At 38.2% G+C, this 23,242-nt stretch overlaps 1 protein-coding gene across 1 annotated transcript in view; it reads right to left on the bottom strand.

The window, feature by feature from the left end:
* RABGAP1 (RAB GTPase activating protein 1) overlaps window positions 1–22,926 on the bottom strand; it is a 68,451-nt gene extending 45,525 nt beyond the window's left edge. Inside the window, exons 1-11 of the mRNA XM_059828659.1 lie at window positions 22,744–22,926; window positions 16,068–16,302; window positions 15,309–15,513; window positions 14,506–14,680; window positions 14,002–14,159; window positions 10,304–10,414; window positions 9,108–9,174; window positions 7,609–7,711; window positions 6,220–6,389; window positions 3,300–3,474; window positions 1,466–1,559 (exon numbers count right to left, since the gene is read on the bottom strand). Of these exons, the coding sequence (XP_059684642.1) occupies window positions 1,466–1,559; window positions 3,300–3,474; window positions 6,220–6,389; window positions 7,609–7,711; window positions 9,108–9,174; window positions 10,304–10,414; window positions 14,002–14,159; window positions 14,506–14,680; window positions 15,309–15,513; window positions 16,068–16,302; window positions 22,744–22,893 (1,643 nt within the window). The 5' untranslated portion in view covers window positions 22,894–22,926. The remainder of the gene's footprint in view (window positions 1–1,465; window positions 1,560–3,299; window positions 3,475–6,219; window positions 6,390–7,608; window positions 7,712–9,107; window positions 9,175–10,303; window positions 10,415–14,001; window positions 14,160–14,505; window positions 14,681–15,308; window positions 15,514–16,067; window positions 16,303–22,743) is intronic.
* Between the last annotated feature and the right edge of the window lie 316 nt (window positions 22,927–23,242).

Below are 23,242 nucleotides of genomic sequence, written 5' to 3'. Positions count from 1 at the left end.
TCTTATGATTTTCAATCCTCTTATGTTAAAAGCTCAAGGATCATTACTTCCAAAGACTCGGTTTTAGTTAAGAAGGAAAGCCCTTTAACACATATTAAAGTTGTTGCCAGCATTAGCACAGAAGCACTTCATATCCTCTTAGAGCTGCCAAAATATTTTCAATGGGAGTCAGGTGGCTTAATTATCTTTGAGCCCTTGGAAGAATTACAAAAAAAACTTGAGTTGAAAGAAACTTTCTCACAGCAGCAGATGCATACAGCTCATCTGTTAAGGATGTTTCTACAAGTCTAGGAGAGGGAGGGAAAAGGGATCACATACCATTTTACCACAGCCTTTCCCTTCTTATCAATGTGTCCATTTCTGATGTCCGCTTTCTAACCAAATTAGTGCAATGTATTAGTGCAAAACCAAACTGGAAGTAAAAGTACTTATTCAAATAAGTACTAAGTAATGGCAGAAAAGAAAAAAAATGCTAAATCGTTATAACCTTAATTTGAAGAGAATCCTGGCTACATGGTCACATTAATACTTTTCCTCACCTAAAGTGCCTGACTTATTCTGATCTCTGCAGTCCTGCTCCTTAGCTCTAGTATTCTATTCAGGTCTCTGACTTGCTGTACACCCCTTGCCCTGCTCCTCAGTAACATGAGGAAGCAGAAGGCAACAACTAAAGCCAGAGCCAAAATGTAGCATATTTGAGCTCAATCTGATGTTGTGCCTGTCATCCCCCTTTGTGAAAAAAATGCTGAATTTTGCAATAATCAGCATCACTTTCTTAGAACTGCCTAGGCTACTTCAAGATGAATAAAAGATCCTTCATGAAAGGAGGACAGGTGTTGCATTAGCAACTTGACTGTCAAGAAATGCTCTTGTAAATTGGCATTTTCTAGGAAAAAAACAGTACAGCTCATGTACTTCCTTCTTGGCAAGCTCTGGAGCCATCTTCCTTTAGATAAGGGAGGAAAAGCATCTTCGCTATCCAAGTACAAATCTCCCATATTCTCCAGCTACAGTTACTAAGATATGACAGCTGCAGGAAAAACTGGCTGTGAACTACATCAGAATTACAAAAAGGAATGGAAGTGATCTATGCAGAATAAAGACAAAGGAAGAGCTGCATTTTATTTATACTACTTAGTTTAGGTTTTTCTTAAACAAAATCCCAGTGAATCTCACAGACAAGTAATATACTTAAAGAGAAAACCACCTAAAGACACAGCATAAGTGAATTTCTATGCAGTATTTAAACGTGCACTCAAAAATGAAAATACTTAAAACACCCTCTAAAGAAATCAGAAAACACGAAACCAGTGAATAAGGGGTGTTGTGGGGATGAGAGAGGACTAAATCCATACTAATCTCATCTCAGCTGGCTTCTGGAAATAACAAAAACTCTGAGCAGAAGGAGCAAACAGACTGAGAATATTCAGAATTGTAATTTTCAGAATGTGATTTTGCCACTTACCATTTGGACAACAGCTCTCCCCACGTCTCAAGAATTTTTTCTGCACACTCTTTGGAAACATCTCCAGAACCACTTAAGAGTGGCTCATCATTGTCTGCCAACAGAACAGAGGAGATGCTATGAGATCAACAGCCATTACTCTACCTTTACAGATTTAAATGTTGCTCTCCTAACTGTATCAGTGTGTGGCAAGAACTCCTCCTCATTTGTGGATGCAGTGCTTGTGCGCTCAACACAGAGAAGGCAGAAGCAGAGTCTTCTTGGAGGCACACAGTGATGTGACAAGAGACATAAAGACAAGCAGCAACACATGAAATTCTGGTTAAAAAATCAGGAAAAACATTTACCATGAGGGTGGCCAAACTGATACAAGGGCCCAGAGAGGTTGTGGAAATGTCACCATTGGAGACACTCAAAATGCAGCAGGATAAGGCCTTGAGCAACCTATCTGGCTGGATTCACACTGAGTGGGAGGCAGGATTACAGACCCCCAGAGGTCCCTTCCCACTGAAGTAATTCTATTATTCTACCCCAAACTTTTGGAAGACTACAGAAATTCTCAAAGAGCACAACTTTCTGTATGTGAAAAGCTGCAACACTATAAAAGCAAAAAACCCAATAAAATCAACGTGGTTCCACTGAGCAGGCGCAGACTTGGCATGTTGTTGCAGATCCATGAAAGCCCACAAGGTATTTTACTGTTTCGTACTTTTACTTTGAAAGCTAGTACTTTTTGATAACTTCCTTGGCTTAAATTAAACACCTTTTTGAATGAAATGCATTCAAAAATGTGGTGGAGGGGGAGGATTAGCATAATCACAGCAGCTCTTTGTGAAACCAATACTGATGTACTCCCAGGTATTTTTGAACACTCACAGGAAGTATCGTATACAAAAACTACATCTCACTGATAACAGTAGTCAGCATTGGTTTTGCATTATTGAGGAAATACATTATTTTTCATTAAATCTATGCTTTCTCAACTGACACCTGAACTTGTCAGCAAACTCTTGCAATGCTGCAAGTTATATCAGTAAACAAAACATGTATGTTCCTGGTCTGGAAAACACCACCACTGTAGTTTAGCATAGTGGTTAGAGATTGTTAATGAATAACACTTTGCAAAGGAGTTAATTTTCAAACCAACCGTACCCTCCTTCCCCCCAACCCCCAAAAGGGAAATTCAAGCACAGAAGTGAAACAATTCACCCAAGGCCACATAGAAGGCCAGCAGAAAAAGTGAAAAAGCAGAAACACAAGTCATCGACATTTCAGCTCAGAGCTCTAAGGCCAGATGTTTATATACTCAGAACTAGTCCATATTTTGGTTTAAGAGAATTTTTAAAAAGCAGAAAAAAGATGCTGAAAATGCATTAAGTTTCACACTGGGCAGGTCCTGGTATAGTTTTATGTATTACAGATGTCTATACTCGCCTCTTCACTAAAACATGCTGCTTGCTTATTTTTCCAAATAATACCAGCTTCTCATTTTTACTCTTGAATCTGTTCACAGCTGCTCAGGGAGGGGCAGAAGCTACATGATAATCCCAAATTTTTAGCAGCCTCTTTTCACATTGTTCCAAATATATCACACTGGAGGCTTCATGAGGCCTGGGCTGAGAAAAGCATAGACACCGAAGTGTCAGACAAGGGAGAGGCTGATCCAGGAATGCGGGGGTACTGGTTATTGAATACTCACAGCATTAAAGCAAGAGAAAAAAAAAAATCAGTAGGCCAGATTCTGACTGGCAAGGATTCGACATATTTCCTAACTATGTTATTTACTGACTGCCCTTTCTTTTGAAGTATACAAAGCATACAATCCACTTCTTACCTTCCTCTTCATCATCCTCTGGAGGAGAAGGAATCATCGAGCCCTGTGACCCAGACTGGGGCAGACGAAGAGAGGGACTTGCTGTAGTTTTTCTTCTCTCCCTTTCGGATTCACTTTCTAGGCACACAACTTCATATAAGGTGTCCGAGTTATTCTTTCTGTCCTTTTGCTTTATCTAGGAAACAAGAAGTTCCATTTTACTGAGAAAAGCTATACGAATACCCAGATGACTTCATAAGGCTCCACCTTCTCTTTTTGGAATCTGAGAGCTGAGAAACACTTTTCATCACATTCTATAGTGAGGGATGTTCGGTCCTTGCAGCACACTTAATGCATCGCGCAGGCCTGCAAGTGTTTCCATCCCTAATGCCGCAGCAAAAGCCATAAGCATACTGCACACCCAAAAGGCATGAGTATCTGTTACAGATAGAGTAGAAGTGTCATTCGGTCTGCCATGCATAGGTAGCTCATCCGTAAATGGACTGGACACAAATGCAGAGATTTTTAAAGCTGTAAATGCATCTGTCCAACAAATGGTCTGAGAGGAAGGTTCCTTAATAAGAAGCAACTCTGCCTTTTCAGATTAGTGGAAAATTAAAAGCAAAATCTTTAAAATTATGTCTAATTTATCTCCTGAACTTTCTGGGGATACTGATGGTGGCAAAAGGAGAGTTTTAAGAAAAAATTGTTCATATTTATTTTCCCACCACGGCAATTGTCTTTAGCGATGCTTCCAAGTCATGTATCTGTATATACATAGCTGCAGGAACACAAGTTGCTGAGTTCTAAAGTCTATTATGTGGCTGTTTTCTCCTCAATTTTCAGTGCTTTGATACCTTCCTTTCCTTAAAGGAAGATTTTTCTTTGTGAAGTGGTTCTAAAATTTTAATACAGTCTAAGGATTTAGAACTTTTTTTTCATAAATGAATAAAAATACAGAGTAGAAAAGGGAAGGTGAAGAAAAGAGGGAAATAAGATTTATAATTATACCCTACATTAAGCTGCCAGTGCTCAGTTTTATCCTTTGGAGTATTAAAAATGAAGAGAAATGCATCAAAACTAAAATGACTAAATTACTAAATGGAATCTGAGCAAATAAACCCCCTCTGCTTTCACCATTTCCGAATAAAGAAACATGGCCAAAGTAAGATAAGCCAATTCTACACAGCTGTATTTTTAATAGGCTAATCATGACTCCATAGAAACAGGTTTCCCTTCCAGGCTTATCAGGCAGTACATTCTATATTTGTTGCTTCCACTATGAATTTTGATAATCTTCCATTAGTAAACACTGGAAGTTGGACAACCTGACAGTGCCTGTGGAAAAAAGAGAATTAGCTAAGATAAGTCACAATGCCTGTGACTTTGGTAAGACAAAAGATACAGAATTAGCTAAGTAAGATAAGCTTCCTTTAAACTGCCAAACAGAAAAGGCACCTTCTGGAGGTTGCAGAATATTTATAGCCCAACAGCCTTAACTGTTCAAAATCTCCATGCTTCACCTCAAAGTTATCCTAAATAAAAAGACTGATCTCATCCATGAAGAATTTTTCCACCTTAAATTTGAGGGAAATTTTGAAGGAAGGTTTCCAAAATGTTTACTCATTTTTTATATAAAAAATAGGACATACACAAAAAAGAATCCTTAGTGAACTTCATCTTTGTTACTACCAAGATGCCATTATTTGCTAGCACTTTAAGACAAGCGCAAAAAGAACTACTAAAAGCCTCTTGCTTCATTCAAAATCTCCCTAAAAAAGAACACTTACCAAGAAATCAGGACTCCAACCTTGCTTTTTTGGGCTGTGCCCGGAATTATTAAACCTTGAAAGAGCACATATGTCCACATTGTTATTTGCTTCTATATATTTCCATTTCTTTACACAGGACTTTCATTTCAGAACAATAATTTCTAAAGCAGGAGAATGGCAACTACTTCAAGTACATCATCTCTTTAGTGACTTGGACCTCCAACTTCCCAGCCTTATTTTGAGACCAAGTTATTGCCTTTTACTGTTATTATGAATATCCTGGACAGAAATAATCCTTTCCTTTTTAGTATATAGGGTAAAAATGTAAGTTGGAAAAAACAGTAAAAGTTTTTAAGAAGTTCTAGGGATTTTTTGTGGTTGCTTGGATTTTTTTTTTCCCCAGAGGAAACTTGGGGTATGTGTGAAGTCTCTGCTTGCAACCATGTACAAGGGGGAAAATAGACTTTCACAAAAATTTTTTTTTTCCTAATTTCAGGCAGATGTTTGCTCATGTAAACAAAAAAAGTGTTGGATTTGTATGATAAAATCAATTTAGTGACATATCAGATAGCATGTCACCAGGATTATAGTAAAGCCTTTTTTTTCTCTTAACCCTTAATTTTAGGTACTTACCCTACTGTACCCTTATGCAAGCAACTCTCAACATAGCCCTAGTTTGTAGATAAATCCTCTCTTCCTTTTATTTCTGTGGTTTAGCTGGAAAATCCATAAGCCTCTATGTAACTTCGCAGCCTCATCAAAGCTATCAAAATTTGCTTTGAAATGAGGACATCCAGCTTTTTATGGGAACTTTAGATAGCCAGCAACAATTAGCATAATGAAGGATAGCTTTTCTAAAATTGAAGAGCATTTATTGTACCTCTTTGATTCAGGAGAAAGATGTTGAAATATGAACATTATATTAGTAAAGGTTTTACCAACCATAGGGAGAAACCACCATAGTGAAATTCTAATCTGCGAACAGGCATTGATAACTACAATTCATCTTTACCTCCAGTGCATTTGTATTTATTCAGCATTATACCATAAATCTACCTCTCAAGTCTTGAAACAATATAACTGACCGTACCACAGTTACATTTGAAAAACAACCTTGCTAAATCCCAAATTAACTGTAGATTTTATTTATTTACTTATTAAAGTGTTACCTGCTTCAATTTTAGGAAAAAATTTTCCGTAGAGCTACGTTTGCTGAAGGGCCAGAACAATCTCTCATTAGGTGAGCAAACTCTGACTTTAGTCTCCAGAATGAATCGAACAGGTTCCTGAACCTCAGTTATCACCAAATCCACAGCGGTAGTCATGAACAATACTTTATCTGGAGAGAAAAAACAAAGTGATAGTATTAAAAGAAGTATTTCAAACAAAATATTCTATAACCTCTTTCCTCGTAACATGAAAGAACAAAGAAACTTTTTTTCAGAATTGGATTTTTTCTCTAATTTAACAGCTCAAAACCCTAGAAGTTTCAAAACAGGAAAATAAGATGACTATGCACTATTCACTAGAGAGTAAGGAAACTTCAGTCTTCAAGCAAGAAAATGATCTTGTTAAAGAGAATAAAAATTTTGCTTTTTCAAATCCCACTGAAATGCATCAAAAAATCTTCATTAAACATTATAAAGGATCTGTATACTTAACTTCACCGTGCAGATCTCTTGCCGTCTAGCCTAATTACATTTTAGTTGTTTTTTGTTTTTAGAAGGCACTTAGACAACACTTAAGTCCCACCATATTAAAGGCAGCATTTAAGACCATCTCAGCTGTGAGATTCAGAAAACTGACTATACAGTATGATGCTCTAAAAGGAGGTAAGTGGACTAGGTGACCTATGGGATCTCTTCTGGTACTACGTGACAAATTGTGTCCTTTAGGTGGGATGGCATTCAGTCTAGCAGCAGACTGTATCCAGCAGTTGACTTCCATGACTTTGCCCAGTCAATTTCCATTAACTTCCCCAACCTTTGGCATGCAACTGTGACAATAGATTGAAAAGATGATAATTCAGCTGACATCTTAAAAGAAGTAATGACAGATCTGTTTCAGGACTCAAGAGAGCAATGCAGCATCAGCTATTTTCAGATTACAGCTGGGAGTGGTTTACTTCCATAGAAGTATACTTTCATAGAGACAGGAATCCTTTTTCTTTTTTAATTAAAAACTTGGATTCAGAAAAATCTGAACTGACCACAGAAACCAAAGACAAAATCTGCAATAGTCATTTAGTGCAATTCTCAATGGGATTCTTAAGAAGCTCTAATGGTGCGCAAAGCACCTGCATCCTGTCCCCACACCTATACAGCCTCCTACTGGGATACAGTTATTCTTACAGGGTATTATTACTGAACACAGGAGTTTTCTTCTAGCCTTCTAATTTTGTTTAGATTTTTATGTTACATCTGGCATCCTGCTTTCTGAGAATATATCCCATACTATGAAAGCCTTTTTGCGGGATTCATCTTAAAAGAGAATTAATCCGATGCCCACGGTGTAAGTCATTTGCCCTGGCTAGGAATAACATCTGGCAAAGTTCATACCTTTTGGTGTTTCTTCATTTACAAATTGGAAGTGTGGAGATTTTTGATTCCAGCTCCCAGTGATCACGTATGATTTCCCATCAGAACTTTTACCCATGGACTCCTGGAAACAAGGTAAATTTATGTATTTTTATTTAAATTAAAGAAATCTCTACATTATGAAGTCTCAGCCCCATAAAACAGCTACTGCACTGGCAAGAGAAGGGCAAGCATCTGAAATCCATGTGACACTCCTGTAACAGAGATCATCTCTGAAGACAAGAATAGCATTCCCATGCAATCTTTGGTGTCCTTGCTGATAACACAAGAAGGCCAATTACTACTAATTGTTATGTATGTATGTGGTATGAACATCTGTCTAGCGAGACCTGAAGACCAATAGCTCATTTTGGAGGTGGCCATTTGACTGCAACTTTCAGCTCACAGAGGTGTAGGTGAGATCACAGCCAAGTACTTGGAAAGACAGGACTCCAAGCTGCAAAGGCTTTGCTTTTTTGTTGCCGTTTGGAAAAGAAAAAAACCAACCAAAAAAACATAAGAAACAAACCAAAAAAAGAAACACCTGCCTGAGTGGTAAAGCTTTTAAACGTATAAGGCTTTAATCATGAACTTCGGGGATGTAGTTCATTGCCTCTAATACAAGAAAACAAATTAAATCAGAACGCTCTCTTACAAACTGCTGAACTTGTAAACTTGGCAGATGTTTCACATTAACATACCTTCTACTTCACTATGATGTTTTATTATACCAGATGTGTTTTATTTTATCCTAAGTAACTATTTTATAAAATAAATTTTACTGTGAAACATCTTGCGATCCAGCTTTATTCAGCATGCAAAACACATGTTATTCAGCTATTAAGAACCAAGTAAATATTTTATCTTTAGTGTTCAGTGTGTCTGTCTTCCCACCAACCTTACTTTCTGGGCAATCCAAAGCCTGGTAAAAAGCAAAACTATGCATGTAGTATTGGACTTTTTTGGGTACTCACTACAGTAACAAGCATGTACTTCATAAATACTAGCGAGTTTGTTTTCACAACACACTTTTAAGTCAGATGATCTCCATCATCATTTTATAGATTGAAAAGCGAGTCATAAAAATAAAGCGCCCGCTAATTCTCAGTGTTATATTTGAAGCTGCTTAGGCCTCAATTTTTTACAGTGATAAGTGTGCTATAAAACTTTTTATGTTCAAAGCACAGCTCTTTAATATTCAGTACTTCCAAAAATAGGGGCCTGAAATAAGAAACACGGAACCTTAACTGACTGCAAAACTGGGCAACTCCCTTAACCAAGCAACACGTCATATTCCAACTCTGTAGCAGAGGCAGGGATTCAACCCAGTTGCCCAGAGCCTCACCCTCAATAGCATAAGCTACAGCATCAATCCCAATCAACAAGGAGGCACAAGCGTCTAAACCTTTTCTGTCTATCCTGAGATCACGCACAATCGTAATCAAAATTATTACTGAATTTTGTTAATAAAAGATCCTTACCAAATCTAAAAGGTGCATGTCACCACTCCGAACATCTTTCCCACGGCTAAGGAGAAGCCCAAAACATCTGCAAAGCCAGGCAAAAAATTAAACTGCAAAAATCAGACTTACTCATGAACAAACCATTAACATTCCTTATCTAAACATTCGCTGTCATACATCACAAGCAGCCCATGAATCCAATAACAGATGTCAACAAACCTTGACATTTGAAAGCAGCATCAAGCATGGCAAGCAAAACAATGTCAAGCCAATATTAAAAATGTCGAGTAAGATTTCATAAGCATATTTACAATATGATTTTACCCTGCCTACATTAGCCTGGAAAGTTGTTAATTATCTTTGCAAGAACAGTGTAAACCAGACACTGCTAACAAGGGTTCCCTATCCCACAGGACAACTTGGCCTGCATTCTTCTTCCCTTCTTTTAATTATTTTTATTAATACATATTTGCATAGAATTTACCCTTTGATACAGACAAGAATCAGGAAATTCCAGATGAAGTGCAAGGACCTGTTTTTTTATGGTTTCATTTTGCAAAGACTTTTGGCCCACACACGTATATTCCACTCCATCCTCGGGTTTACTACAGTCTTGCATTTCATTTCAGACTGCAAAGGTTGGCAGAAGCTGTGTCTTTTCTCAGTAGCATGAGCAGCACTGAACTCTGGCAGTAGTCAAAAACCGCTAGTTTATTTCTAAGCAGGGAAAGATTTGAAGTCTGAGATCTCCCCCTCCCTACGCAGACACTTCGTATTCTAGAATTCCAGACTGTGGCAGGTTCAAAGCATACCTTTTGTTGCATATTCTCAGATGCAACAGAGATGAAAGGAAAGCAAATTGAAATAACTCAGACCCTGATTATAGCCTCAGCATTTAAAACAAACTGGCCACTGAAAATAAAAGCAGTATTTTTTTTAAAAAAGATTTTGAAATGGGTATTTAGAGGGGATGCGACCACTGATTCCACAACCAGATCTGTGCAAGATTTGACTGCACCTGTATTGTGCTCCCTGCCACACATGCGCTGAACGAAGCAATCTCATCTTCTGCACAACCCCACTCAAGAGAGGGGTGTGGACTTAAATCACATAAATGGAGTATTCATAGAACAATTACTAATCTGCTGCCTCAGAGTAAAGAGCATAAAACATCAAATAGATAAATAGTTTTTTAAAAAAATCGATGAAATTACCTCTCAATAGCAAGTTCTTTATTAGTTGTCTGTTGGACGTAAATCACTATCTTCTTATCAATTCCTTGGCGGAGTTTAAAGCATTGCCTGTCCTTGTCTTTGGGAACCGCACTGTTATTTACCAGGAAAGGAAAAAAAACTCAGAGTGTCATTTATCTGTATTCCTTGCATGTATCACAAACAGCATCAGAGACTTGGTGAAGCCAGCTTCTTACACAAAAGCACTCAAGACCTTTCTTCCTTGCACACTGCAATCAGTAACATGAAAGAAATGGCAACATAAGTAGGTGATGTTATTTTATCATCATTAGGTGAAAACCAAGGACACTTAGCTTTCAAAATGAAAAGTGGTTTTATACCATGTGGCTTAGCGTTGTGAGACTTCCAGCAGCATTTCAAGAAAGTTTCTAAACATTGATTACGCACGTAACATGCAAGTAGTTTCTGTTAAGCAATTACTTCTAAGAAACTGCGTATCGCTTCTTTCACAAGGGAGGTGTCTGCTGGGGCACATGATAAGCCAACAAGCCAAGAAAGTGCGCCAATCTTTAGACTATTTCCCTAATTTTTTTCTCTAGAGAACACCTTCTCCTAAATGCTGCACAAAGAGGGGGTAGTGTGCTGCGGTGGAAAAACCTAAAATTACACTTCAATGCTAATACACACACTAAAGTTTTAGCATCAATATTGCCTGTCGAGCAGCACAGTTGCACTGAATACTGGACAAATAGAGACTGTGGGGTTTTGACTTTCTTTTTACATCAACCACATGTTCACTTTTCCCTTGGATATAAAAAAAAAAATCCTTATTTTATTTCAGACTTTCAAACTATGCATTGTTACCCCCGGGAGTTGCAAAATGGACTATGGAGTATTACCCATAGTTTCACACCTCCAGTAAAATCTGTGTTTATTTTCTGACAGCAGGTGCTTACCCAGGCCAGGGAATGGCAGACTGCCTTTAACTGTCAGCAGGAGTTCTGTCTCCGGGGCCAGGACAGTGGACTCACATACTTAGAGCCAGTACGTGCAGTCAGACCTCATTTCCCCGGCACGACAGAAATGCACTACTAGTGACCCAGGGTGACAAGTGAAGGTAGATGAGCCAAGACAGGGTCAGGTACATTGAAGATTGAAATCAGAGACTGAGTGTGTGGACAGTGTTCTCTCAACTTCCAGGTGAGTATGGGTCTGCACGCAAAGGGTCATATGAGGATTAGCGTCAAACTGAGAAGGCTTGCTATTTGAACTAAAACCTGTACTGTACACCCAATGTAGGTACGATTCTGCTTAGCTGGAGGCAAAAATCCACTTTTCTTCACCTTGTACAGAGTAGGTACATAGCTTTTAAACAAATGCCCTGTTCCAGCCCTAATGCAACTATATTTTTGTGGCTGAAGAGATCTTTGGATACATCTCCATAGCAAAGGCTGAGGTCCAAGCTGACATACCCGAGCCGGTTAGGACTGAAATAGCTCTTAGCAGCACAACTTCTGGAAACCATGTAAGCAACAAATCCTAGGCTCACTTACACTACCTGCACTACTGTGGCTATGCTGACATCAGTACCAAGCCAGCAAGATTGAACTTCACCTGGGGTACCACTGCGTGCTGCAGCCATGCTTCCACATGCCATGCAGCCCACCGGCTGCTGCTGCATCCAAGCCCAGGACCCGACAGCATCTTTCAGGCTCAGGCCCTGAGCTAAATAATTTTTCAGTTTCAACACTTGAGCCGTCCTTTGGAGTGCCAAATAAATACTGGATTATTAACTGGAATTTATTTATTTATTTAATAAATAAAACTTGAGCTGGATGTAAATCCAAGAAGAGAAACATCTCTGAAGCTGTGGCTAGAAGCCAATGTGCTCAACAAGTAAGAGTACTTGGCAGACATGCTGTACTGAAATAAAGACACTTCAGCAATTACAGAACACTATAAATGGTTACATAAAACATCTAAGGGCACTGTGTATAGGCTAAGCAGAAAAAAAACCTTTTTAGCATAAACTAAAAAAGGTCTTTTTAGAAACCAAGGTTATCCACCATCAGACTTAACATGAAAACGGCATTAGCCAACACAACATGAAAAGCTGCTCTAATACTCTCGCCCTACACCACCACTTACTAATAACACCTGGTTCAGGAAAAAAAAAAAAACAGAGGAAAAATTAAACTAAATTTTGAGAACTCGGTCAGAAAACGGAGCCAGTTAGAAACAGAGGCAAGCTTTGTTCATAAAGCTTTTTTGATACTGCTAAAGAAACACTACAGATCAGAACAGGTAAGCATTTTAATGAAACAGATCATAGCAAACCCAAGGAGAACTAATATTGATCTTTGATAACAAATCTGAATTCTGCCTTCTTTTCTGCTTTCAATAACTAATACAGAGATCAACCCTAAGAAATCATGGGGAAATGGGTAGGGATGAAGGATTTATCCTTCATATTCTTAAAATGCATGATGTAACTAGAAGTTGCAATCACAAGGGGGAAATAAGGAAAGCTGAGTTTTTACTAGCATAAAAATAACAGCGTGTCTACGTACGCACTGTCATTCAAGAAATTTACCTTTCCTGGGCAGCACTGGAAGATTTCAGATTGAACTACGCAACTCCAGTTACTACCAAAGCACTATCATGTAAAGAAGAAAAAGCCCAGTGTGTATGATTTGTTCTATTACATTCTGCTCTCAAACTTCCCTAGAGAATTTTCTCTGTTCAACATATTTAAGAAAGATTGAATTGAATTTATCCCATTCATGGAGCAAAAGCAAACCTAATGACCAAAGTTAAAATGCAATGTGGTCTTTATGCTCCTATCAATTTGAACCTTCTGCCTCTACACTAAGATCTTTCCTATGACTGTAAGTAAACAACTATTTAAGAAAGGGTTTTAAATAATATTATTACATTAAATTCTAGACACTTGCTGATCACAAATTCATGACTGTATGGTCGTTTTCTGACAACGGGTTGCATACAGAGCCAGATCTCTGGAGACAAAAAACACATTACGGACAACTACACCTTTATTTAGTTCTGGTATAGCAATGTGGGAACAAGTCTGAGATCTTGATCATCAAGCTCTCGGCTGATGAAGCACTAATAGTCCTGTACTAGATATTAAATGTGTCTTGCGACAAACAGATTTGGATGAATACTTCTCTGGAGAGTAACTTACCTTTTAGGGATCAGCAAAATTATTTAAAAAATTGAATTTTTCAGAGTTTCTAATTTTCTCTGCCTTCTTTCATGGGACTTTATTAAAACTATGCACCCTTGTGCCTCCTGCAGTATTCACACAGCCTCAGCACCTTTGAAAACCTGGCCAAAAACACGCACAACTCTGTATATGAGAGCACAGCCACAATGACGCATTTTCAGCTTCAGCAGTAATTCAGCTGAACGCACCTTAAAATGCATTGCATAGAAAAGGGTTTAAAGACAAAAGAAAAACACAAAATAGAAAAAGCACTTTGCAGGTAGCACCAGGTTCAGTTCAACTACCAAGATGAAATAGTCCAGAGGGTCATCACTGTTTTACTTCCCCAAAATATTTGTGTCTATGATTCATTTAAACTAGAATAGGAAACTTTCAAAAAGGGAATTTAGGGACCACCTCAGACTCACACTCTCTATTCACCCACTTTCCAACAGAACCAGATGCTGTATGCACAGGAATGAAGAATCTATACCTGAAATAACCTTTCCCATCATCTTCCTTGATTTCCAGTGACACAGAAAAGGTGAAAATATCACTGTCTGGAGTCTGTGGGGTGGCAATGGCTGAGAGCGGAGTTTGTTTGGCAGAACGACGGAAGGCAGTGGCAAAGCTGTACAGTATTCGGCTCACCTGCATTTAGACGGCACCAAAGATTAGAAATCTACAGACATACAGAATGCAGCAGTTGAAACCTACCTGAGTTTTCACTGAAGAACAGAATGACAAGTAATTGTGCAAAAATAATTCAGTTTCAGCATCTAATTAACTGGTTTTCTACACTTCTGGAAAGGATAAACTATTAAATGTGCATTCTTATTTCATATCTGAGGTTTCTATAGTTATCTTAACTTGGGGTAGAAAAAAGCCAAAAGTGATGAATTACATTACTTCTAAAGTGCCTAAAATACTTCAGTTTCATTTCAGTAATAATGTTTACATATACATAATTATCATTTGACAAAAAGATTCAACTTACAGCCTCTTGGATTTCACATCGGAAGACATGAATCCTGAAGAGTTCTGCATTGTAGTGGCTTTCAGTGAAAGCAAAGCAATCACTTTCAGGGGTTCCATCATGCCCTCGTACACAGAAAAGGATCTTATAGATTGGGTAATTTGCTATTTCTGTGTTTGTCTGAGGATCTAAAAGTCTGTTAAAAGAGAGAGAGGAAAAAAACCAAAGCTTGCACCTTTAGAAGAATTATTTCACCCAGATATTAACTTGCAAGCTTTAAGAATTTCATAGCTACTGGAGAAAGTACATCACAAAGAAACTAGCTCCTGACTGTCATTTACTGCAAAGCTTGACCAGAATAATTGTATTTAAATTGAACAGCATAAAAAAGTACAATTCAACAGACATTTCCACCAATAACTTCCCTACAGTTTTCAGGACTTAGCCTTCAAAAAGCTACGCTAATATGCAGCAGTGGATAGCCTCATCGCTGTTAAGCCTTGTGTATCAGTCATTTTCCAAGCTTACAAACTAAATACCAGGCTATATCCAAAGTGTTCGTCAATAACCACTCCCACTATGGCTTTCCAGACACCTTCAATCATCACAATATTTCATACTGATCCGTGGACATAAAATGTCTTTGGTAAACAAATTCAAAGCACCACTTTTCTCATATCTCTTTAAAACACACTTTTTCCACGAAACAAAAGCCCAAGTTGCTCATGTCTCTTCCCCGGTAAACTGCTAGCTTGTTTCCTTTGCTAAAAGGAAATAAGATTAAATGCACAAAGTCACAGAGTACACCTGAGTGAGCTTCATACCTCACTGTTCCTTCAGAGACATTAGGCACTGACAGAGTCACATCTAAAGAAATCTGACACTGGCTTCGTAAGATGGACATCATTCGGAGGGCTTCCACTTCACTCCGGGGAGCATTCACAGAGGCACAGCCTAAGTAGGTGAGCTTGCTAAACACCACGCTGTCCTCATCCGTCATAGGTGTAAAAGGGCTCAAATCCTCACAGTCTAGGGTGAAACACAAAGTTGAACGTAAGAAGCAAGACAAGGCGTATGTAAGTAAATTATCAGAGATTGACTCATCACTAACTAAATGACAAAAATGACCAAGAAACACATTACAGAAAGTCAGGTCACACCAAAATACCATAGCAAAACCCTGCCTGAGAGTGAGTTACTGATGGCAGAGAGCAACTCAGCTATCCCAACTCTACAACTAGCTCACTCAGAGGGCTTCTTTTAAATATAAGAGTGCACCACTTTTCATGACAGCAATAAGATGCATAGATGAGCTAAACAGACTAATATTTTATACAGCCAGGCAAGTAAGCATAATATTTCTGCACACATCTCACGGCTAGTATAGCAAGTGTTTTCAGAAGAGAGGACAGTTCAGCATATGTTAACTCTTGCATCACAGTGGCATTTACTGCACTAGGTGATTATAACGGGAGAAATGGGGAAAGGTTGGTGGACACACCTGTACCTAAATTCTCCTTCCTTTCCTCAGAAAAAGCTAGCTCATAAGATACCACCAGGCATTCCCCATTTTTTTTTCTAACCTCCCTGGGATGGTTTCACTGGCAAACTCATTTCTGGTTTCTGGAGTCCTGCCACCGACACTGGGTTAATGGTAGAGGATGCTGAAGCTTCAAGGACAACAGGTTCTTCCCCATCTCCATCAGTTCTAACTTCTTCTCCATGGTCCCGGTCACTTGACTGATCTTCCATGGGTGGGTCCATCAGCACGTCCTCAAGCTCCCTCTGCAGCTGCTGTTCGCTTCCATTCCCCACAATCTAAGAGCCACAAACAGAGTTGGGACACAAAAAAAAACTGTTCAAATGAAAAAAAAATACTCCTCAGGCACAGGGTCACTCATATGGCTTTTTCTGCCAACCAAAGCAGCAGTTAACAAATTTAACCTAGTTACAACCGTAAACACAAACTACAATGTGCAAATGCTCACCAGTACAGATTATATCCTCCCTGCTTTAACAAATCAACAAGCTCAAAGCAGGAATTTTCTAGCGCTGGAAAAAGTGAGACTACTTTCAAACTAGTCTTTAATCACCAACTACAAAGACTAGCTTATGACAGAAGAAACTTACATACGTCCACAGTACAGTGGTCTATGACAATTCTCAGAATAGCATGAGAAAAGGCTAAATATAATTAAATATGCTACATGGTTCAAGGGTAACATAGCAAGATTTCACAGGAAGAGAAGAATCCAGAACAGGATTATGCCGTCATGCTGAAGAGAAGAGGTGGTGTTGGTTTATTTCCTAACACTCCTCCACAGCCTGACTTCGCACTCATTGAAGTCAACATGAAAGCATCAAGCAACCTAAATGGTGCAAAATTAGGTCCTAAGGTAGAAAGAGAATGAAGACATTAATTTCAGGAAACTCTTAGATACTGTATCTAAGGAAACTCTTTGTCCATTCCTCTGCAATTAATAGGGAAGTGACTGATGCTCTACATAGTTTAGAAATTAAGCATGAAAATGGAGTTTACAGAAGTATTTTACCAGATGGCAGTCAGAGAAAGGTACTTGGTCCCAACACTTCAGCTGCTGCTGGTTATTATTGTTGGCACCAAAACTCACCCCTATGAGCAGACAGGCATTTCTATACCCTTACATCTCCATAAGCTTACTGACTTAAGATGCTACATGCAAGCTAATAAAATGCAAATTGCGCAACTACCCCAAGTTCTTAACAAGAGTGTAAATGAAATCTTATTAAAGAAAATTTTCTTTTTTTTAAATCTGTAAAATAAGATAGTAAAGAAAGGAAGTGGTTAAAAACAGGAGGAAGAATACAGAGCAGACAGAAATCTGCCTGTAACACAATCTCAGTATTGAAGCAAATTCCATCTGCCTCAAAACTAGCATTCTCAGAGTAGAAAATTAAATTATCTTGAAAGTACCTGAAGCAATGGCCAAGGTTCTCACATTTTAACAGTAAATAAATCAACCTGAAGTCCAGTTAAGAGTGCTGAAATAACACTGGAATAACACTTGAAATAACGCTTCATGCACACGGATGAGCCTTGCAATGAACTAAATATACTATGAGCAAAACATGTCACTTAAATATTTGTACGTGCCTTTCCACCAGGGACGCCTCAAGAATAATTACAGCGAGATTAGAGGTCTCTCAGCCAAGTCAAATTCTGACATATGATCATTTCCATCGCATCCCCAAAGACAAACTTGTCAGTTCAGAGGGAAAAGGAAGAAACATGAAGTTTACTTGCTGTCTTCTCTTTCACAATCAGACCCACAATCTCCAAATAATTATCTGTATCTGCAGCCACTATCTACATTGCATTAAAGGTGTAAACTGCATATTAGTTTTCTGGTGAAAAATAACTAATTAATATACAAGAATATTAACAAAGAAGGGAAACTTCTGTCCTGGAATTACTCTAGAATAGAGCAGAATACAATTACTTTAAGAGAAGAAAAGCCCCAGATCCTTGTTCTTCAGAAGAAAGGAGGCAAAAAGTGAAATTCACACGTAATGAAAAAACCAGCAAGCACACAAGATCCTAGAGGCAGGAGGGACATAAAAAAAAAAGTAGTAACTTAGTGACTGTTTTACTACAGAATCTAAACAACGACAACAAAAAAAATCTGTGAGATGTTTATGCTCTTGAAACTCACGCTCAAAGTGATTTTTTTAGTATGGGTTAAAATACATTCATCTGCTATCTGGGATCATCTGCCAGGAGTGGAACAGAGTAACTGCCTTCCTCAGCCGTACATCCACAGAACTATCCGTAACCTGTAACTAGTTACAGGAATACACAGATTTGCATTTTCCTCCCAATAATTTTAGTATTCATTTGCATGATTCATCATGGAAGCAATGAAAAATCTTGCACAAGCATGCGGTCATCAAAGGCATAATCCTTTTAAGTATCAAATTTATTATTCAGGTCTTTGCAGGCATTCGTCAGAAAGACGATGACGATGGAAGATGCACCATGTTACTTTACTGTACACAGTTTGTATGTTTTGCAACAAAATATAATGAATCAATTATAATGTTCTGCCAGACCCATTAAAGACTATATATTAAAAAACCTAAAGTAACTTCTAGTGTACAGGACCTGTTTTCTATGAAACTTGAAGTTAATATTCATTCTGACAAAAACCTGCATCTCTCACGCTTTTACTCACAGTGATTAAACAGACTTCAGTTTAGGTTTGGGAAAGAAAGGTGAGGAATTTATATCCAGCGAGAATTAAATGTTGTAATGGTATTAACATAAAATGCACATGAAAAATGCTCTATTCCATCAAGATTACAAGCCAAAAAAGTCTGAACATCTGAATGGTGATCTACTGTATCTGGCAAAATAATCAGTATCAATAACTTATATCTAGATACTGCCCTATAAAACATGACTTTGAAAATAGAAGCTCCTAGAAATACTAGTGACAGGTAAAACACGAGTCCAAGTTGTTTATGGTGTGACAGGAAATAGGCATGTAAAAAATCTGTCTCGTAAATATTCTAAAACCTCATCATCAAAATCTTCGTTTAAAAAGTAATTTAAAAGAATCCCTCCACGAAAGCCTTCCTTCTCAGCCCAGACTACCCTCAAAAGAGAATTCTAAAAGACACAGTCAATATACTTCTGGACTGGAGGAGCTCTGCTGTTCTCATAGCCCTAACAGTCAAATGCAACAAGCCAGCTGCCCGAGAAGCGAGGCCTAAAATACAAACCAAGACCAACTTCACATCAACCGAAGTCTCTTATGCAACCATATAAATCCACCACATCGTGGGAACAGGGCACATAAAGATGTAAACATGCTTGAAACTTTGCTGCAACCCAAAAAAAAGAGGCAGCATGGCAAAGTGCAGCAGAACTAAGGGCAGAAGGGAAGAATAAACAAGGTGGATCTAATAAATGCTTCATATAGGTTTGCTTGAGATAGAGGAAAGAAACCATCTACCCTAATCATCGTTTTCTCCATTTCTCACAAAACTGAAAACTAATTTTACTTAACCTTTAAATAGGATGTAGCGAACTTCCTTTACAGCCACACAGGGGATTTATCAGAACTGCAGTCTATTCCCTTCTCCTGACGCATGTGCTGCTGGCCTCTGCTGTGAGAGGCCACGTTGTACCGTGTAGTTCAAGAACTCCTGTTCTACAGCGTGCTCCAGAAGCAAGGCTTTCATAAATCCAGTTCAGTCCCACTGGCAGTGGGCAACAGCAGACACAGAAACAATACTGGAAAGCAGAGACAGCTAGCAAATTATATTTCTGGAAAATAATCACAGACAACTCCTTTTTAAATTGTTTGAACCATGTATTTCAGCAAAGACAAAAAGCAAAATTTATGAATTATGACCAACTGAAGAACAATATGGTTCATGATTGTATTCAGAAGAAATATTGCTCTGTCTGGACTTGAGAAAGAACAAAAATAAAAATGTGCATTAATTCAGTTCACAGCATTGTTACTTAGAACTATAGCATATCAACAAATTTTAAATGAGCCTTAGATTTGATTTACAAATTTCGCAGGCTACCACATTCAGCAAACACAAGCCTGAACTTCTAGCACCATCCTCAGACTGCGCCTAGCAAATGTAAGATTCTCAAACTGCTTTTCTAAAGAAACAGAACATCAGAGAAAGACACCTGCTCAAATATGAACCTGAACTTATTTTCTGCTTTTCTTAGTGGGCACATCAAAGCAAATGGGGTTTGACATATACAAACAAATTAACTTAGTTATTAAGTACCAAAGCAATTGCTTCTCCCTTAAAACACTCATCTCATTTGTTCCTATGAGATACATAACCTTGGTTCTCATGTTGTACCGTTAATATTAATTTTCCATATACTGCTTAAACACTTTCAGATATCACTGTGACAGTACTTTTAACATACCTCCAACAACCTTCACAACTGCACTTATCTATGCACACAATAAACAGTTTAATAATACCGTAAAACTGGCTACCAAATGACCATTTGCAAGCTGAAAAAAAAAAGATACCAAGAACAAAGGCATATTCTAGGATAGTATGTCTCTTTTCTTGTAGAATAATGCCAAAAGACAATTTCTGTCCCTAAGAACAGCTGAAAATTCTTCCCATTTCCTCTGTTAAAAGTTTTCACCTCCTTAAGCAGAAGGAAGGAGGTTAACAGGAAGATCCCCGTATGGGAGAATTTAGACTGCGCACTGACTGCTTATCAAAGGTATAATGTTTCCATTAATCACTCAGATTGCAGCCAGTAACGAAACAGCACATACTCTCAAAACGCCAGGATACTGAAAGGCTCAAGGTGAATCACTTTGTTCAAGGATTGTGCTCAGTCTCGGCACCAAATTCATAAAGCAGCTTATCTTTAAGACCTGCAAAGCTCTGTGACATTCAGTGCCAAATCAGTGAACAGCGTAACTTTATTTTACAATTGTTGATGATCAGGAGGCAGCAGTGCTAATGTTCTTCTTTCCTCGTCAAGAAGAACAGCATACCAGTAGCCAGCATTTTATAAACCACCTTGGAAGTAAACTCATGAGGAAAATTTAAGTAGTAAATTTCAGGAGTTGGTCTGAAATTCATTAAGCACATTCTTCTCTGAAATATTTGCAAGCTTTTTGAAGATGACTTTATATTCAAGTCTCTTCAATGTCTTTGCTTGTACTAAACAAGATATAGCGTGTCATACAAACACTGCAGGACAGCCACAACAAGGCAATCATTAGACCAGCAATACAAATAGCTTCCACGTGGAGCAAGAAGTGTTGCAGACTACGGCATTTCATGTTTCCAAACTTCCTTTGGGAATAACAGGACGGAATGGAAAATCTGGTTGACCCTGTCTCCTGGGGTCTCAAATGATGCATCACAAGCTTGGGAGCTAATCCCATACACTGCCACGCAGGCATTCTCAAGGTGAGCACCACTATGGAGACTATTCTGAATTCTTAAGTATTTATAGCTGCTAGTATTTGCAGCACCTAGAAGGACAAGCATGAGGTTACAGTCTTTCACTGGGTTTTATAGAACACCGGGCTGATTGGTAAGAAAATTTCAAATTTTTTGAGACTATCCTATGACGTTAAGTGGCAATCTTCTGCAAAAGCAGTAAAATGTAAGTGAACATTTCTGCCAGATTAAGCAAAAGTAAGATCTTGAGACTTAACCAACAGAATTAGCTTGAAGTCCTATGTAAAAGAAAATAGCCACTATAATGGCATGTCTTGTCCAGGACTCAAAGCAATGCAAGAAAAACAAACAAAGCAGTTGGGAGGTAAAAGCAAGATGAACAAAAACATCAAGAAATGTTCAATAAAGTCTCTGTAACAACTGCTGCTAAGGAAAAGAGGAACACCCAGTCCAACAGGCACAACACGTGATTTCTTATCATCTTTAAAGACATTATTTTGAAGACATAGATGTCACTGTAGACTTCAGTCTCTTGCGATGGTGGAATATCTCTTTCCATCTCCCACAAAGAACACACTAACTTGACTCACTCTAGGAAAGATCCAATTCTCAATACATTAAAATGACAGAATTTGGAGTGACCACCTTGCTTGTGCCACTTTGCTTAAAGACTGCTGAAATACAAATTGGGATGAAAGATTTTAAGTAGCTCCCCCCTGAAAAAAAAGGAAAAAAAAAAAAAAAAAGAAAAAAAAGAAAAAAAAAGAGAGTGAGAAGGGTCTCTTTTCAGAACAGCACTTTTAAAAGTGAGAAGATGCCAATGTCCTTCCAATTCACACAAGCCTACCACGCAGGCTTGTATTCTCAGATTCATGCCAAGTTGTTAGTTATAACTACACTTCTACATTTCTTAAAGAGAACATTTCACATTGGGGAAAACTTTCATATATGTTTGAATTAACAGATATGGTCAAATCAAGTGTATGTTAATATTGCTTTCTATCTGAAAGCTGTGACAAAATCACAGTTCTAAGTTCTTGACAGTCAGTCTGTTTCATCCTAAGCACTTCATGAAGGATTCTGCGAAGTGGGAAAAAACCCCACAGGTAGTGATGGAGAGAGCTCTTACTCAAAACCTAATTATCACCTCTGACATTAGCAAAAGTAATGCAGAAATCACTGGCAAAACCGATTCTTGCATAAGTTCTCCCTTCTGTCAAGTTTTCCACAATAAAGAAGTCCCTCTTTAAGCTCTCTATGGTTAGTTTGATTTAGAAGAACAGGGAACAAACTCAGGTTATTGATTCTTACCTTCAGTCCTGTTTTTTCATCATCACTACCATTATTTGTAGATGGTGTTTCATCCCCTTGCCTGGAAACCAAGACAAAATCTTCACTGTTAAGAGTGGATACCGAGTCTGAAGAGACACTGATTTTTCCAACAGAAGCCTTGTCATCCATGACTTAAAAAGGAAGTTCGATTCATGAATGAGATTAAATATGTTATAAACTCCTGAAAAACAAAAATCATAAAAATACTTATATAAAACTTCATGCTAAAATGCTCAAACGTTTCTTTTCAGAAACCTGCTGACTAGTTATAAAAAGTAACACATCTGACAGCATAACCAAGTTACAGCTCTTCTGTCAGTGTACACTCATGGTCCTGCTTTGATTTTGCTAAGAAGCACGCTACTATTAGAGCACTGGTTTCCATAGCTCACAAAAGGGATGTTAATAAATCTTTTTGCAGCATTTCATGATTATGTCTGGCACCATTTTCTACACACAGCACAAAACAGGCCTTTGG

Source organism: Gavia stellata, chromosome 24 (genome assembly GCF_030936135.1).
Source record: "Gavia stellata isolate bGavSte3 chromosome 24, bGavSte3.hap2, whole genome shotgun sequence".
Classification (NCBI taxonomy): domain Eukaryota; kingdom Metazoa; phylum Chordata; class Aves; order Gaviiformes; family Gaviidae; genus Gavia; species Gavia stellata.
The sequence above is the reverse complement of the archived record's forward strand: the minus strand, read 5'-3'. Positions and strand labels throughout refer to the sequence as shown.